The following is a 19,772-nucleotide window of genomic DNA, read 5'->3' as shown; positions in this document are numbered from 1 at the left end:
CCTTAAAAACACAAGGTACAGGGTTTGAATCTCACAGGGGATAACTGGCTAGGCTTAAAATGGCTCACAAGGGCAATTAGCCTAGTACTAACCAATGAACCAATGAACCAATGAACCAATGAACCAGGCTAAGTTGTTTTTGCATCAATGCTGTAATCATTATTTGGTTTTCCTGAAATGTATTTACTGCAGTGCCTGGAAAGGCAAACTGCTTCAATTAATATCTGAGAAAACAACAGTTTTGATATCATCTGTGACAATGTGGAGGTATTGCCAGGTATGCCAGGAGAAGTAGAGCAGTGGATGTGTAACATATGCCAGCACAGCTAGCTGGAAGTCTGTAAATAATTATATGTCATTTGTATATCAAACACATTTGTACAGATGCCTGTGTTGAAAAATGTATTTGTAAAGCTGCTTGTGTTAAAAAATGTATCAACAGTGTGCCCTGCTGGGCAGAAAAGAAATGTACATGCATTATTGTAACTATTTAAATCTATATATTGTAACAGAGGATACTGGAAGAGAAGAAGTTAATCTCAATCCACCTTACTTTGAGAAATAGTAAGAAAATTAAATTACTGGGCCTAGGCTATAAAGATGTTATCTCACAGTTTTGAATGAAGCCAGAGAAGCAATGTCTGTAAGAAGCATGGTTTGTTAGTCTCTATAGGAGGAGTAGACGTTTTTGATTGTTTTATGACTTCTAGATGCTCCACCAGACCTCAGCAATGCTCTTGTGTGTGTATTATTGACATGTGGGTGCTACGTCCTGGCAGTTTCTAGCAATGGGGGGAGGGGTTGCATGGAAACCAGAAGTCAGATAACCAGATGTATGTGATGTCATTCTGTACAGAAATAATGTTTTAATATTAGGTGAGACGGAAGTCTGGGGGAAGTCTGTTTCTTGGAACCTGACACAGAAGGACCCTCACCTACTTCATCTTGCCTTACTCTATTATGTAAGTAGGAACAGTAATTCTCTAGATCTGTCAGGAAACTATAGTGAGAATACTTGAGTATTTTTTTTGTAACTGTGCTATTTTTAATATTTCCTGTGATTGAAACTCTGGTGTTTACTGTAAATAGATATTTAATATTTTCATGTTCTTTTATTATTATTAAATATATTTAAACTTTTCATTGTGGCTGGTCCTTTAGAGAAAATTTTAACCTTTGAGAGTACATATATCTATTGCTGACACTGAGGCCACTCCAGAAGCCTGGCTGTTTGGTCAACATTACCATTTTTATTAATTTTACTCAGAAGTGTAGGGCTTGATTCTCATCAAGGGAAGTTGGCTAGGCTTAAAATGGCCCACAAGGACAACTAGCCCAGCATTTACCTATGAACCTATGGAGCACCTTCACTTCCTTTAATTAGCCTGTCCCTGTAGCAGTGGGTCATCTGAGACTACATGGATATTTGACCAGCAGCTTACTCTCATTACTGTGGATTGATAATAAAATATTATAAGTACTGAGAATGATTTAGGCATTTTTTACTTAATTCATCTAGTAAGCCTATTTTCATGGAATGCTTTTTCAAAGCAGACCAGAAAATTGCAGGGCTGAATCTGATAAACCATAGAAATGCCTTAGATGGTCTCCACTTATAATGTTCCTCCCATGAGAACTCAAAACTACAGAGTTACCTTATAGAATTAAAATCCCAGCGATACTGGAAAGATATAGGCACAGACTGGACTACAAAATAGACTCCATAGAAGAAAAAGAAATGAAAGAAAACTTCTTGTCAGGAAACAAGGCATCATTATTTCAATAACTGTGCCATGAACTTCCACATCTGAAAGCCAATATGAAGCCCTGGAGGAGCAGATATTCTCTTTACTAACATTAATGTGTACACCTGAAGTTTCTGTGCCAGAGAGTAGTACGTGTAGCACCAATGATTTGTACACCTAACTTTTCAGCTTCCTTGGCATTCTTCTGTCATAAACAACCCCTGACTCTCTGTATTAGTTGGCTGTGGTTCCTCTGATTCTAATTTTGCCCTCCTCATTCATATTAACTGTTACATGGTGCCTCAAATCCTTCAGTAATCCTGTGTATCACAACTCCCTTATTACTACTCATGCTCCAAAGTCTCAACTAATCCTGCCAGGGACCCCTGATTCTCTTTATATTGGTGGGACTCTTGATTTTGTTAATCCTGCTACAGTTTGTTGACATGCTTATTTCAGCTATGGGTTCCTCTGAATTAATTATGTTGGGATTTCTTTACTCTATGCATTTGATAACCTCCTGATTCATTTGATCCTGCTCATGATCTGACTTTATTAAGCTAATTATACTAAACCTCTCTGCAGATCCTGTTGAAATAATATTAAGCTAATTATACTGAACCTCTCTGCAGATCCTGTTGAAATCATCTTTGCCACGCTAATCTTCCTAGAGACCATGCTTGTGTTAATGCTGTCAAGATGCATATAATAACAGATTTTGATCACCTCTCTGATTGTAACCATGTGTTTATGCAGTCGACAAATAAATGTCAAGAAAGTCACTTCAAAGGTGGAATGAAGTAAAATTCCAGAAGTGATTCTTAACATCCATTTTAAGAACATGTAACATTGTTAGTTATTAACAAAAAAACCTGATCATAAATCAGTGTCATGGTTCAGAGAGATATAGCCCAAACTACATTCCAGACAACCTGAATTTGATTAGTGTCTTGGGCGTTTGAAGCACTGGCATGGAGGGAAAGATGGGACCATCTTAGGAATGAGGGCAATCACTGATGATGCTCCCTAATAGGAGGTGTGGCCCAGTGAGAGGAGTAGCCCTTGGACGTGATCAGTGAACATAGGGCAGGGGGCAGGGAAAGTGGGTATGGCATAACAATAAAAGAAAAAAAAATGAAAGAATGTGGACAGCCAGGACCTCCACAATGCCCTTGGGTTCCACAATTGGCCCAAGCAGGATATGCAATAAATACTTGGGACTCTGAAGTTGCTGGAAGAGCAGGCCAGGATGTGGAGCACTAACTAACAGTTCAGTAAGGATTACATGTATGACTGGCCCAAAATTGTTTGAATTACATGCAGCATTACCTGCACCATGTACTACCAGTTATACAGAGAGACAGAAAGAGGGGGACATAGTGAGTGAGTGACAAAGTGAGTGAAAAATGTGGATCCAAATGTTACAGATCCAAAATCTGTCAAATACCTAGTACTGCACAAGTCTTTGTAGTTCACAAAATATTTAGCTGTTCTGATGTACTAAAAGCCATAGCAGAAAAATAAGAAAGATGCTGTAGGAGCACAAAGACCTTTACAGTTGTTAAAGCAGTAACATGTTTAACTTGGCCTTACAATGGCCAGATATGTCGTGTATCTAATTCTGTAACAACTTTAAAAGCTGTAATGCACTTTGCACTGTAACATACCAAACAGAGGTATGACATTCTGAAGCTTTTAAAACTGTTTTAGCCTCCTACCATTGCTGTTTTGTAGAGGACAAAATGTATGCTCTATTAAAAGACTCAACCTAATAGCACACTGAAAAATGATTAAACTTTGTTGAGCTTTAACAAATTTGTTTTCTTCTTGTTATTGGTCCATAATTGTGGGGTCTGTCATTGCCTTCCCCAACTGTGGAGTAAACTTTCCCATCAAGGTAAACAAAGTAGGACCCTAGCATATTTCATATTAAACCTGGAAGATTGAATGGGTACCCACAAATTCACATCAGCACTGACATGTTGTTTGCCTTATTTTGAATGGGGAAACAGCAAAAGGCGAGTACTGAAAATGTGCAAATGGTCTTATGACTCAATTGCTTTGTATTTTGTACGATCCTGTGAAGCACGTGATACTCTGTTATTTAAGTTGATGCTCCTGAGTTCTTTCATCCTGCTGCAGTTGTAATGATACTGTTTACATGAATTTGCTAATTATGTTAGGACTCTTACATCTGTTAATTCTATCATGTTCTCCCAGAAATGCAAGGCTAACCCAGCTATCTAGTTACATACTTAATTTCAGAATATGTTGGACTGAAACATGCTTGACTGACCATTCTAGTTAGAAAAATGAACACCATTAATTTATTTGGTTGACTCGCAGTTGCTAACATTGAACAGAACCTTCTCTTGAGTATTTTATCAATCTGGGGTTACAGGCCAGCCTGTCAAGTTGTTACCAGTTATGATATATCCTTGTATCTGGTTTGACTAAATTATATCCTTCTTTATTAATGCAAATTAATCTAGTCACAACTTTAACAGTCACAACTTTAACAATCTGCCTAAATTTGCATGAAAACTCACCTGCTTCCTTACTGCAAAATAAATGTGGAATTTCAGTGAAAAGGTAACTCCACAGTATCCCCAACTTAAAATATGCATCATCTCTTTATACACTTATTCTCAATAGAAACTCTAAGTCACAAATTTTACTGAATGCCATCTGCTGTTTCATAACCTCAGCAACATGTGTAAACTACATGTCATAATTACGTGCCTCAGTGTTCACGTATAAGCTGTTTTACTTCTGAACTCTGACTACTAAACTCCTCTTTATGGGTACTGCCTGCATGCTGCTATCTGAAGCCATGTAAATATTTGCACTGTGTTTGATCATAGTATGGTAAGTCATTTCTAGAGCCATAATTCATCTACTTATTGGTAGCAGGGTATTTTCTCAAAATGTTCCTAATTTCTGGGATGGTTTACTTTTTACACTTATTGTACATTATTGCAGATATAAAGGCTTGTTGTGCCTTGTCTGTAAGTGTACATGTTCATGCACAAAGTCCATTAAAGCTGCCAAACAGACAGCATTTTCCTGGCCTATGTGCTACATGCTACGCACCTTTCTCTCCAGTAGGATCAGTGTCAGCCATTTATTAATAAATTCCCTAACTGGATCTTCCAGTGACAGAGTAAGTAGTCAGTCATGTGCCACTGTGTCATCTGGGGATCTAAATTTAGTTATCTGTATGTAAAGGATAAGAGTGGGATGTATGGCCCATTATATAGGGACCTTTCTGGAGAATTTAGGAGTGGATATTAGGGAGGACATCACTTGAGGAGAATGGTCTTCATGTAAGATACTCAGTGGCCATTTGAGATAATATAGATAGTTTTCTGCTCTCTCCTCAGGAATATAGCTTTTTAATAGGATATCAGCAGTATTTTAGCTAACTGGGACAGAGAGGAAACGTATTACAATCTTGCCTTTATTCCTTTATTTTGTATTGTATAACTTTGTTTTTGTAAGTCCCAGTCCTAACTAAAGCTTATATTGTTCTTCTCAATGATATATTTTGTGACATACATTTAATTCATATCCAAATGATAACACTTAGTTTCATTTGCTACTTGATTAGTCTTTGTGCATGCACACTATATAGATAGCATATGCCTATAATATGTTGTTTTCAGAAAAACAATAAAAAGTGTACTAGATAAAATGATAATCTGGGTCACAGTCAGTTATTTATTCCTTTGCACCATAGATCTAATCCTTCTGCATAGTTGAATTCTAGGCTGTTTTGAATATTACTTCCCATTTCAAGGTTCTCAACATTTAACACCTTTAGATTTCAATTGCAAATTTTTTGTATTAAAAGACCATGTGAATGTCTATATATATATATATATATATATATATATATATATTTTTTTTTTTTTTTTTTTTTTTACTTAAAATCAATAAAATTGTTTAAAATAAAAACACTCCTGGCTATGTTACTTAAGGCATTGCATAGCTTATCTGTACTTCCTCATTCATAGCAGTATTTCACGCTTCCTGTTTCTTTACTCAAGTTTTCATCTTTAAGTGATTGTTTAAGTTGCCTCATTTTGATATGGCTCTGCATCAACATTTCTCTTTATTCAGTTATATCCTTTCTATTTTAATAATAACCATGTGATTTGATTTTGCTATCATATTCTTTACCAACCTAATCATCTTATGTCTATTTCATTCTGCCTTATTTTTTGAGCTATACCTATTACAGGATCATAGGATACACAAGACAATTTAATCTGAGGACATATGACTCATGCCAGTAACCACCCTTAGGCTCTACCACCCATTCCATTGAGGACAAATTCTGTAAATCATGGATTAAATTTAAAGGTGCCCATCCAGTTGTCCAAGCTATGTTTGAAGGACAATAAGTAATCGCATTGCTTGACCTGTAGGAGAAGCTATTCCAGTGAAGGATGAGCTGTGTGATAGTTGTATATATTTCCTGGTGTAGGTTGAGATCTCTGGCTCTAGTGCTGGTTATATATTTGACTCATCAAGAGAAAGGAGGCCAAGAAAAGCAGAATCCCTGAAGGCATGGTAGGCAAAGCACAGATCCCCCCTCAAGAGCCTCTATGACACTGAGTACAGGGGCAAGGATTCCAGTGAATCCTGGTAACTTATATTTTTAAGGCCAGAGTTTGTTTATGTTTTGTACTTCTGTGTTTTTTCCAGTTTTTTTTTTATGTGTCTATTAAGATAAATATTAGAGTTTGTTTTGCTATATACCTCTGTGTTTTTCTTCAGTTTTTTGATGTGTTGATTAAGATTCACATCAAAGATATATAATGGAACTAACCAGCATTGAGTATAAGGAAAGAATGACTTCCTTGGCTTTAGAAGAGATGCCTTTGGCAATTTGTTGTGAAACTTAGAAGGATATCCTAATACAACTGAAACACAGTAATCAAAAAAAAAAAAAAAAAAAACAAAGGGATCTATTGATCTAGCTGCCCAATCTCTAATTACTGTCCAGCTTGATAGCAGGATATTATCAATGCAGTAGGCTGAAGGAATTTCTGTTTCCCTAACAGGATGATACAGCATTTCTTGGCCTTTAATTTAAACCCTTTTTTGTTGAACCAAATGTTGACTCTTCTTAACTCATTTTGAAGGATATAAGTATTATGTATCATTGGTTGAACTGATAACTATACCCAGCTTCCAGTCATCAGAAAATTTGGTTAACCAGAGATGAATTATATCAGTTTTGACGTCAGATAAATAAATGCCAACTAGGAGAGCACCCAAACCAGATATCAGCTTCTCTTTGACTGGGGTGGTGTCACAAACTCTGTGTATTCTGATCCTGAGCTACACTTTCTTCCCATCTTAGCATATATGGAACATCGTTTAATGTCATACACTTATTTACAATTCCATTATGTGTTATGGTGCAAATGCCTTCGTTAAATCAAGCTAGGAAGCATGGACAGTGTGTTTGATGTCCAATGCTTGTGTGACCTTTTCAGAGAAGCTTACAAGATTTAGCAGACATGACCAATCCAAAGCTTGTAAAGTGAGCATAATCAGATGTTTGATGTTGTGATTTAAGAGGTTGTTAATACTGCTCTCCATTATTTTACTCTATAATTTTTTTTCTGATCTAACGAAGTGTATAACATGAAAACACTAATCCAAATAAGGCTTCTTTGGATGAATACAGACTCAAGATTTGAAGGGATTTAAAATGAAAACTTTAGAACTTCTCGATAGAAGCTAAGGTTTACTGTCCATATCGAACCATAACCTGTTCTTAAGCTACTCCCTTTAGCATATGCAAGACTCCTAAGGCTGTTAGAGCTAACCAAGGGAGGGGCATCACTATCATAGTGCACCAGGATTCAGGGACATGGCCTGTAGATAGGCTTAGGCTAGGATTCAGGGACATAGCCTGTAGGTAGACTTAGGTTAAATATTTTAAAAAGGGGATCAGCAAGTATATATCTGACACTGTTTATTGGGCAGCCCAGTATATTATCAGGACCTGCAGGTGAAATGCTTCTGGTCTTTTAAAGTGCCTTCAGGATGGGAGGGGTGAAAACTGACTCAGGAATGACTGCAGTTAATATTACAAGTTCAGGGGAGAAGTCGGCCACAAATTTGGTTGTTAGTATTTTAGTAATTTTCTCAGGTTTGAAGGGGACACACCATTATGGAAAAGTTTAGAGCAGAGCTGTGAAGTATTTGTTTGTTTTCTAACATAACTAAGGCAGGATTTATAGTTACCCTTTGCTTCAGTTGCCAGCCTGAGGTCACGGAATGCTTTGCTGGAGTTTATGGCTGCTTTTATTTTCTTAGTGAGGTCTTTTTATAAATTATCCTCAAGCAAAGGGGTTCTAACCATACATAGTAGTTTGAGCAGTTTCTTCCTTGTGTTATGCAGTTTATTTATATCAACTAAACACCAGCTTGCTTTGGCTTTTTAATTTACTGCTCTATTTGTTTACAGTTGGGACTGCCAGGTCAAAATATCTGTCTGTATTGGAATAAAGATTTTTAGTATAGGTCAATACATGTCCAGTGTCATCTGTGAATTTACATGACTGAATTTAAAAATGTCATGCAATTACATGTCTTTCCTTGTCATCTGATTCTTCTCCTTATATTTTTCTTTAGTTTTTTGCTGCATTTGGTTGCTGCCTTATTTTTGTCTACTTCTGGTTTGATTTCCGCTCTTGCCTGTGACATGAATGCTTCTGCTAAACTAAGAGAAGAGGTCATCTCAGACTTGCTTTGCTCATGTTGCAAAACTTTCAATATGTTTGGATGTGATGAGGTCAGCAATCACCAGATATGCATGCAGTCCCACGATGGCAGATCTAAACATGAAATCAATTTCAAGGATGGAATATACAATTTTGATAGACACTGATTTTTATATATCAATTTATAAGCATGAGCCATTTTTCTTGTTTTTCTGCCCAACTGATCCAGTACCTTTTGGGACCAGTCAATCACACCAGAACTATAAGTTAAAATAGGAAGAGCAAATTGGTTTATAGACTGGATTTTATTCCTGGATGTCTAGGTTGCTGTCGGTATTAGGTTTAGTCTTCTGAAGTATTCCTTACCGAGTTTTATTTGCATTTGTTCATGTTTTATTGCTGATCCTTCATCAATTCCCAAATATTTATACACTCCTTCCTGCTCAAGTTCCTTTATATCACATTCCTGTCCTAGATTACGATTTTCTATGTACTGCAACTTGCCTGCTTTAAATATTGCTTTTGTACATTTGTCAAGACCAAATGACATTCTTATATCATCTGAGAAAGAACTCCTCGCACTTGTGCTCTCAACTCCTCTTCTGATGAACTATACAGTTTTAAGTCATCCACAAAAAGTAGATAAGAAATCTTTAAGCAAGGTTGTTTTCTGCAAGCCAAATTTTAACCAAGACCTAGTCTGTTTAGTAAACAACTAAATGTGTTAAGGGCAAGACAAAACAACAGCGATGACAAAGAATCACTGTGGAACATACATCTTTTAATTTTTATCCCTGGAATAAGAATTTGCCCTTTGTCGTGACTTAATTGCAAAGTGGTGTGCCACTGTTTCAGTGTCACTGCAATGTAATTGATCAATGTAAGTTGTATTTTATATGTCTGTAAGCACTTCTTTATCCACGAATGTGGGAAACTGTTAAATGTTTTTTGTAATCTACCTATGCAATACATAGTGTATTCCCTTTTTTATAATTCTCCATTATGGCTTTTTTAGCAACAAATGACCTTTGTTTCATATGATTTTCTTTTATTACCTTTTTCTATTGCCATATCTGAATTTTCTTCTAAATGACTGTAAATGTTAAACGTTATTGGGCTATAGTTTTAGAATGGCTTACAGGATTTACAATTTTCTGAAAATTTGAAACAGCACTGACTGATCTGACTGATGAAGAAATACAGAGCCATAGCTGCCTCATCTGGTACTTGGCATACCCTGCACACTAAAAAAATAAAATAAAAATTAAAAAGTCATCTTGACATTAGGAGCAACAAAAAAAATCACTTCTTAGCACTAGCAATCACTCCCCTATATAATCTAAAAATCCATATAAAGGGGAAACTGCAAAACAGAGGAACATTTTTATGTTGTCAATAAGACTGTGGAACGAAAATTGTTGCTTTTATCAAATTGGTTGAACTTGTGACCAGCAAATCTTTTGAGCCCTCATGGTAAAAAGAGAAGGCTTCCTAAATTCTGATCAAGTCCCAGAATATCGACTGGCAGGTCAGCGAGCAGACAATGTTGAGTGCCCTGTTAAACAAACAGTCATAATACCAGCAGAATAACCTGAGGACTAGGCAAGATATCGTCAAAGGAACACTGCCAGTAACATCATAAAAGATATCCAGATGGTGCCAGAGATTCTGCTAACATGCAGGTTAATTAAGACTTTTGCAGGAGCTTCTGATGAGCTGCGCCTTGGTGTAGAGGAGCCCACAGCAATCTGTTAACTTATGTATTACCAGTTCAAATCCTGCAAAGCTCTTTTGAGTTTCCACCACCCCCTTTTCCAATATACTGAACCATTCAATAAAATGATCTTGGTGCTAGAATGGCATTTTGACTTTGTGCTTCTCAGGATGTGGATTTTCCTGCCGAAGGCTTCTGTGCTGTTGTGTTAGTGCTTCTAGTTGTTGGTTGGGTGGTGTGTTTGGAAAGTGTATTTCTCATGTGTTTCTCTCTGTGACTTGAACAACACTTTTCCTATGCCAATATCTTGCCTATTCGTCATGTTACTTTGCCGATATCTTGCCTATTCATGATGTTACTCTGCCAATATCTTGCCTATTCGTGATGTTACTCTACCGATATCCTGCCTATTCGTAATGTTACTCTGCTGATATCTTGGCTGTTCACTGAATAGGATGCATGACACTGTCTAATCCCCAATCTATTAGTTGATATCCTGGGACTCTATCAGAATTTAGGAAGCCAAAAGAACACTGTGCAGATGGAAAGCTCATTTTAAAATCATTAAATACTAAACAACATGAAATAATGCATATTCCACTTTTGTTCTCATACAAAAAATTATCATGAATATGTCAAGTTGGGAAAATTAGCTTAGAAGTATAACCATGAAGAGGTATTGCAGGAAATGTTGAGAGGTAGGACTGTGCAAGGAAAAATGATGATTATATTCAAACAATTCTGTTTTTATAATTTGAGACTGGAAAAGTCATAAGTATTATTTCAGCAGTGGAAGCAGCACTGCAGTGCGCAGTGAAACAGCAGACTAGTCTAGTACAGAAATCTTAAGAGACATGAAGTCAAGAGTTCATCCTCTATGGGCTACTTTAGGAAATGGTACATAACACAACTCTTGAGTGGAAATTTAAAGAAAAAAATGTAATGTATGGAGTAAAATTGGACCCAGAGCAATGGCCTGCACAAATAAGAAAACACACATAGGGTTATGACCAGATTTCCGGTCATACCCAGGATTTATTTGTTTGAGAAATGAATGTTAAGAAATTCATCACAAGACTGAATTTTGATATCCAGGTCAAGAACACATAACATACCAAGTTAAGGTCAGATAGACCCAAATCCTAGTTCTCTGTAGTTTATGGAGCTTTGCAATCTCCCTTCTGCATGAGCATGGACTGTATTTTATAATGCATATGCCATGGAGAGAGGTAGGTTAAAAAATAAAAAAAAACAGCTGGATGCACAAGTGTCAGGATGAAAAGTGCCCAATCTTGGAGTGTGCAGTGGTGCCAGGAGTGGAAAAAATGGCAGTGTATAATCCACAATACACAGAAACTTTCCTAGAATGCAAGAGAAAAAAAGCAATAATAGTAAGAGTTTTACAGATTAGAGTGCCGTAATACACCAAACACTGACAAATGGCCACTGGTTTTCAGGGGTCTCCCTGACTTCATCTCAAGATTTAGCTGTGTCACTCTTAAACCTCCCTAAAACTAGTGACTTTTGGAAGTAAATGGGATGATTTACACTTTATAAATAATGACAATAAATCAAGTTAGAGGCTTATATTGTTTAAAAAAGATTGCATGTTAATTAGCATGTTCTTATTCTGTCAACATCTGAAGTGAATCTTCTTCTTCTTCTTTCGGCTGCTCCTGTTAGGGGTCGCCACAGCAGATCAATGGTTTCCAATTCTTCCTGTCCTCTGCATCTTGCTCTGTCACACCAACCGCCTGCATGTCCTCTCTCACCACATCCATAAACCGTATCTTAGGCCTTCCTCTTTTCCTGTTACCTGTCAGCTTCATCCTTAGCATCTTTTTCCCAATATACTCTGCATCCCTCCTCAGCACATGTCCAAACCAATGTAATCTTGCCTCTCTGGCTTTGTCTCCAAACTTTCCAACCTGGGCTGACCCTCTAATATACTTATTCCTAATCCTGTCCATCCTCGTCACACCCAGTGTAAATCTTAACATCTTCAACTCTGCCACATCAAGCTCTGACTCCTGCCTTTTTGTCAATGCCACTGTCTCCAGCCCATATAACATAGCTGGTCTCACTACCCTCTTGAAGCCCTTCCCTTTCACTCTTACTGGTACTCGTCTGTCACAAATCACTCCTGACACTCTTCTACACCCACTCCATCCTGCCTGTACTCTCTTCTTCACCTCTCTTCCACATTCACCATTACTCTGAACTGTTTATCCCAAGTACTTAAACTCATCCACCTTCGCCACCTCTACTCCCTGCATCCTCACCATTCCTCTAGCCTCCCTCTCATTCACACACATATATTCTGTCTTAGTCCTGTTGACCTTCATTCCTCTTCTCTCTAGAGCATATTTCCACCTCTCCAGGGTCTCCTCCACCTGTTCCCTATTCTCACTACAGATCACAATGTCATCTGCAAACATCATAGTCCACGGGAACTCCTGTCTGATCTCATCTGTCAACCTGTCCATCACCATTGCAAATAAGAAAGGGCTCAGAGCTGATCCTTGATGTAATCCCACCTCCACCTTAAATGCATCCGTCACTCCCACCGCAGACATCTGAAGTCAATAGCAGTAATATTTTAAAAATTCTCCATGATTAGGTTTTTTTCTGGATCATGATGGTAAGAAGCTGAGAGCTCCAAAAAGACTGAGCTTCAAAAGAAAGGCATTGAGAAGCCAGTAATCACTCCATTCAAGTCTGAAGAAAGCTTTTAGTGAAATATACATTTTTGTTGGGGCTGGGGAGCATAGTTAATGCTGTAGCTAGAGATTAGTTCTTAATACCACTGACAGGGTGTTTGATCGAAGCTTTTTAAGCTCCTTTCTGATGACAGAAAGGTGCTTAACAACTGCCTTATCCCAGATTGTGTGGAGCAAGTACAGCACTCCATGGACTACAAAACATTTTTGGAAGGGTGATGAGAGATGAATAAATCCTAACAATATAAAACTATTAATGACTCCAAGTCATTGCTTACGCTTTATTTCTCCTTAGATAACAAGCTATAGGTACATCACCACCCTACTGGATAATGAACAGTATCCAACAGGGTGATAACTGGTAGACATTACCCATTCAAAAACAAGTCCAGTCACTTCATGGCAGCATATTAAGCTGCTGTGAAACATGACATTAAAAAGCAAGCCTTCGCCATTTCCTAAGCATGCAAAATGCAACTTTGCTGTTTAGCGAGCATAAACAAAAAAGTAAAAAAAAATAGTGTGTGTGCAATTGGGTGGTTGTGTGTGTGTGACTGGACTTTAAATACTTACAGAACTTCTATTCTGAATGCAAACTACTTCTTCCAACAGCAATTAAATATGTTACAGCAAGTTTGGAGCATTAAGAGAAGGAACTATTTTACATAAAAAATAGTAATGTAACAATGCCAAACAATTTAGCAGACAGCCCACTATCTAAGCGCAGTAATGAACTCCAGAATGGCAGTTTTGAGGAAAACAGCAGCACATCCAGGGGTAGTAAGGCCCTCCATCTGTGGCACCAGGCCTCAGAACACCCCTGGACCTCAAAACTCTGAGTGGGCTACTATTTCTCTGATAATACCCAACATAGAGGGCATTACTGCTTGGTTAATATAGTAACCTTCAAACTGAATAATAATGGGACTAGAAAGGTCTGATAGCATTCATGGACCTAGAAAACATACTTTTGATAGCTAGCTGAGCTAAGTAGAAATATTTTCTAATAACTACAGAGATGTCATGATTCAAGGAGGGCTCACCATCAGTCAAGGTACCCAGGTCCCTAATAACTGCATCTACTTGAGGATGGTGTCTGTTGTATGGTAGGTCTGGGGATACACACTTTCCAAACCATGCAGTGCTGCACTTTTTTTGCATTTAGACACAGGCTATTGCCATGGCACCAAGTATTTGTATGTGACAGACCGTCATGAAGGATTTGGGAGTCTTCTGTACAGTTCATGATAGCTTCCAAGTTTGCAGTCATCTGAACAAACATATACAGCATTGATAGCTGCTGTGTATGTAAAACAAATGTAGTTCCACTTCCTGACTCATACTAATTTTCTTAAAAAGTACACATTTCCTTCCCATACCTTGTATCTTGCCCTGATTGCTAGCTTTTCATTTGTATGTCATCACATTGGTCACAAACTCTACCTTCCACTTATTCATTCATTTTATCCATAGCCATAAGTGCTCAGCCCTGCCCCTCTCATTTAAAGCTTTTCTACTCCTTCAATGACTGCAGACATCTAACTCAGGTTCTGCCCTCCCCCATGCTAAACATATCCTATTCTATAACATGCTAGAGAATCTGCAAGTGTGTGTTAGTTAGGGTTAGAATAAGGGGCAGGGTTCCTCTAGAAATGCATGTCCCCTCCCAGCTGGTCTTTCACTAGGTATCCCCTCACATTTAGCCTTTAACTACGTATGAGATGATAAATGCAGGGCTACATTTTTACTAGTATGTATGAATACAACTTGGGTCTCTCCTGAAAAAAGATCACTGACATAATGAGTCTAACCAAGTGAATAACTTGTGAATAAATAAATAAACAACTAAATGGATGAATAGCTCAAGTGTGAAAGTAAGAACATGTCAGGGTGTTTTTGCATGCCATTTAATTTCATTTAAATTAAAACTGAGTATTTTGTAACACTAGTACATTTTAACAAAATACAAAGATTATTTTAAAACTTATGGTACATGAATTAGTTTATTTAAACAAAAAAATAATTGCAATTTATGGCTTAAATTAGCAATGGAGTGCCCGCTCTCCATTGGAAGCACCTTCAGCAATGCTTATATGCACAGAGCAATTCATAAAGTTGTCCAGCTATACAGATTAGCTTGGCAACTCCTACCACGTGGAGGTACATGGCCAAAAAGGTCATGCTTATCCACTGCAGTAGAGTTAAGTGCTGGGGAGTTTAGTGTTAAGAATGGCCTATGTATGTGTGTGTGTGTGTGTGTGTGTGTGTGTGTGTGTGTGTGTGTGTGTGTGTGTGTGTGTGTGTGTGTGTGTGTGTACATTAATGGATGAATGGATGCAAGTGTGAGTGCGATTGGTTGGCTAGGGGTCAGTGTGTATGTGTGTTTGATGAATATGTGTCAGTGAGTATGGGATACAGTGGCTGTCATACCACCACACATCACTAGACTAATGAGCACAAGTCTACAACATTGGATTGAGGTCCACTAATCATCAGCAATTACTGCAATGCAGTGATTATGGAAACAGTAGCCACCAGGGGAGTACATAAGACTTGTGCCATAAAGACACTTAAACAGTACAGGGATCGGGGCTGGGGGAAACAATGGACATCAGGGATTAAGGGATATGACATGAGACTGCAACCTTTCTTGATGGCCTAAGGCTGGAAAATGAGACATTGGGAATGTCTGGTCAATGCAGAGACAGGTAAGGGGACTATGGTGTGTATATGTGCATGTCTGTGTGTGTGTGTGTGTGTGTGTGTGTGTGTGTGTGTGTGTGTGTGTGTGTGTGTGTGTGTGTGTGCGTGTGTGTGTGTCTGTCCTTCAATGTGCACTTGTGTATATGGCAGAGTGACTGGAGGTTGTTTGTGCTTACACAATCCACAAACATTTGTGAAACATAGATGCTAACAGGAGCAAAGAAAGCTTCTGCACTGATGATATATTTATTTATTTATTGACTGATTGGTTTGATTGATTCACTCATGCATTCATTCATTTATTTACTATTTGTTCACAAGTCAGGTGAACTGGTCCACTGACACTCTTCATATATGGCCTGAACATAGTAGGCAGCAGTACACATATAATAAAATAATAAAAAATACAATATAAGCAAAGAAGGAAATGCATAATTAGCAAAAAAAAAAAAAACAAGTCACAAAGTATAAAGCCTAAGCAAGTACTGCCTTGCCAATGACCAAGTTAACAACAAAAACTAATACCTTCCGTAAGAAAAACATAGGTTATAAGGGAGAGTTATGTGCATACCTACAATATATACAATGGGAAATATCATCTCAGCTTTGCTGAACTGTGCCCACTGAGTTGGTTTCTCTTGCAGGTTGCATTCCATGAACAATAGAAACTGAAACTGGTGTTGGAGCTCAGTTATGTATGTCTTTTTATGCCTCTATTATTATGTCACATTTAATGTACAATATTCAGCATAGTAATCATCTATATTATATGACTCTACCAGTAAAACTAAGTGCTAACAATAATGACATTTACTAATTTGATATAATTCCATGGATAATCTGGAGGACTGGCTTTCTGTAACATCTCTGTATCATCACAAATTGTGAGTTCATGCATACAACCGGTGGCACAAGTCTGTAATTTTGTTTTCCCCTTCAAAGAAAAGTGGGGAAAAGACTGACTTGCCATGCAAATAATATTTATACCTGTGCTTGGATAATGGTTTATTCTGTTATTGTTGGTTATTGTTGGTACTGTTGTTGATGTCCCAGTGTGATTCAAGGAATGTATAGGTTCGGAAACTTATTATCTGATATCCAAGCCACTTACAAGGAAGAATTGCAATCAGGTTTCCTTCTTGTGTTCAGGATGGAATCCCTCATATGTTTGTCAAAGGATACTTTCTATTCTGATTGTGTTTTTGATCACTATGTCTTGTAACAGCTCTGCTTTGAGTCACCAAGGTACATCTGGCAAGGAAACAACTCATCAAACACAACTAGCAGAGGAAGCACCCCACAGCCCCCCAAATTTTTATTACTAACTTCATGATTGCAGCAAAATGAAGAATGGACAAAATTTCCAAAAATCATTGCTGCCAGACACTTAGTAACTGCAATTAAATTAGCAGTGATTTCCTGTGGAAAACAGCAAGCAGGGAGGTTGGCTTTTCTGAGTTTTGCTCATTGAGTTGGTTTCTCTTGCAGTCTACACTTGATGAGTGTTACAAAAGCCAGTATTAATAACATGTCAGATTTATATTCATTTGTTAAATGGGCAAATTCACTAGGCACATATCTCTTTTCAGAGGCAACCCAGGAGCAATGTCTGGCTAAGTGAGTATCTCAGAGTCACATAGAAGGTAAATGGAGGCTGAGAGGATCAAACCCTGAACTACAGGAGGAAGCTATCTAGCAGCACATAATCTTAGCCCTGTGTGCTAAACAACCAGACAAAGCAAACACCATACAATTTTAGAGCATGTTTTATCTGTTTCTTAAATTGAGTTATTGGGTTTTATTCATTAACATACAAATCCGTGTGTTTAGAGGGTCTGTACTTTGACTATACATAGACCTGTTGCAATGACACAGCAGGGTATTATAAACTGAGGAATGGAGAAACCTATACCTGCGGGCAGAACAAGAGGTTTTAGTAACCTACTTGGCACTGTAAGTAAACTATACTGGGCTGAAATTCTTAGTTTTAGTGTTTTGATGCGAAGCTTCGCTACCTGCGAAACCAAAGGTGACAGTGAGCTCTAGAACTATGCTTCTCTCTTTTTAGAATGAATTAGAATCCATATCGCTTACACTCTGGAGCTTAGTGCAGAGTAAAGTGCTGTTATACATAAAATGAGAATGCAGATACAACAAACAAATTGCTGGTATCAAAGTAGACATTATGGGTACAGTCAAGTAATCAGACCTTACATTTTCACATGTAAGACTAGGTGTATTAGAAAAGTAATCTTTTTGTCTGGTCAGTTCCTACCTGTGCATAGGCATGCTACTGAGCTGCAGAATACATTTCTCTTCAGCTGAAAGTCCATCCATCATCATATAAAAAATGTGAAAATTACTCTGTTCTGAGGCCTGCTTCACTATCCGAGACTTTTCCAGCATATAAGTGTAAACCCTGGCTGGGAACAACATGAAACAAAAATATATTGTTTTAATTTCAGTTATACTCCTTCCTTTGAAGTTCAGCAGTGCTTAGTATTCTTAAATAATGAACAGAAAATTTTAAAAAAATGACAGAGACAGAGAGAGAGAGATACAGTACAAGTAACCAAATGGCATTTGGTTAAAATAAACCTGTTTTTACATTAAGATTATAATGGTGGCTGTGCAATTTTTACAGTTTTCACATTCTTGATTACAATTCTTGCAAATACATGCATATGCTTTCTTTTGTTTTCATTGTTTAAACTTGTGTTTTTTTGTGGAAAACACCGTATGATGATATTGTGCTGTGGTATTCCCTGTGAGTTCTGTCTATGCATAGCACACTGTTATTAATTTATGAATGAATATTTTCTATATTAAAGCTTGGGATGTACTATGTTCTCCAGCCAAATAAAATAAAGAGAATAAATTATAGATTCATAACTGCTGTGTACTGCACGGAGCATGCCGATTACACTCTGATGTTCAGAAGAAGACAAACCAAGTGCCAGAGTGGCATGTCACCAACCTTAACAATTGTTAAGCACCCCTGCATATGGTAAGATTGGGTCTATTGCTCAACAGTAAAATCTGCCTATACTGACTAGCATATGACAGTGGTAAAGCAAACAAATTGTTTCTGCCTACTGTCCATACCCCAAACATGTCCTTAACTTCCTGTAAAATAAAAAATATTGTAAAGTTGCTAGAATAAGAAGGTGTGTATGCCTGCATAACGTGAAGGATACAAATTCTGAAACTCAAATGTATGTCATTATTTAGTGACTTCAAGCCTCTGTGGATTGTCTGAAAACTGCAGATTTTGGCGAACAGACCAAAAATATGAAGCAATAATCTGGATGTTCTGTGAAAATCTAGACAAGAGAGTAATTAAAGTTAAGTGTAAACATGAACACCAATAAACGAAACTCCAACCACTAAGTAGAAAAGCACTGATTCGCAACAAAAGAGAAAATATTCCACAGAGTTTATTTGTCGAACTAGCGACTGAATAAAAACAATAAAAACCATAAAATTGTAAAGCACTTTTCGTCTGGATTAATATCCAGACTTCTTCAGACAAACAGTTCGTTCTAAGTAACCCAAGTTCAAATAGTTTACACAAAAATGCACTGACCAATCAGATAAATACACTATGACTGACAAGTTATTAAAGTAACAATCCCTCTTATTAGAACTTATGTTATACTTTCTTTAAAAATTAACATATGTTCTGCAGATAAATAAACATATTATCTTTTTACATCTTAAAACATTCATAGGTACAAAAATATATATGTATATCTATCTTAATAAAATTTTCTAAACGTCAGTAGTATGTCATGACAGCATAGATTTTACTGAAGTACCCTTTTCTTATAAAATAGACTGCATAAATGCTGCTAGTACGAGCAGTATAAGTATTATAAACCTTAATTTTGATTTGGTTTCCACCTGTTGATGTTTGAATGATACAATCATTTATATATTTTTTAACGTACCGATGAGTTTATAGCTATACAATACCTTGATTTAAAAGATTTTTATGGACATTGAACTTACACAAAATAATTATTAATTTAGTCTTTAAAAACGAGGTTAACTTGTTCTGTCTGTTGTTTGTATTAATTAATTATTCACTCATTTACATTTTTTCAAATATGATATTGCACTTTAGAATTATGGATTATAACATCTT

At 37.1% G+C, this 19,772-nt stretch overlaps 1 protein-coding gene across 1 annotated transcript in view; it reads right to left on the bottom strand.

The window, feature by feature from the left end:
• The window catches only part of MYO16 (myosin XVI), a 2,679,924-nt gene that overhangs the window by 1,204,552 nt on the left and 1,455,600 nt on the right, over positions 1–19,772 (bottom strand). The window contains exon 16 of the mRNA XM_044071347.1: positions 17,901–18,048. Within this exon, the coding sequence (XP_043927282.1) occupies positions 17,901–18,048 (148 nt within the window). The remainder of the gene's footprint in view (positions 1–17,900; positions 18,049–19,772) is intronic.

This window comes from Protopterus annectens, chromosome 5.part0, assembly GCF_019279795.1.
Source record: "Protopterus annectens isolate FY-2018-M chromosome 5.part0, PAN1.0, whole genome shotgun sequence".
NCBI classification, from domain to species: Eukaryota; Metazoa; Chordata; order Ceratodontiformes; family Protopteridae; genus Protopterus; species Protopterus annectens.
The sequence above is the reverse complement of the archived record's forward strand: the minus strand, read 5'-3'. Positions and strand labels throughout refer to the sequence as shown.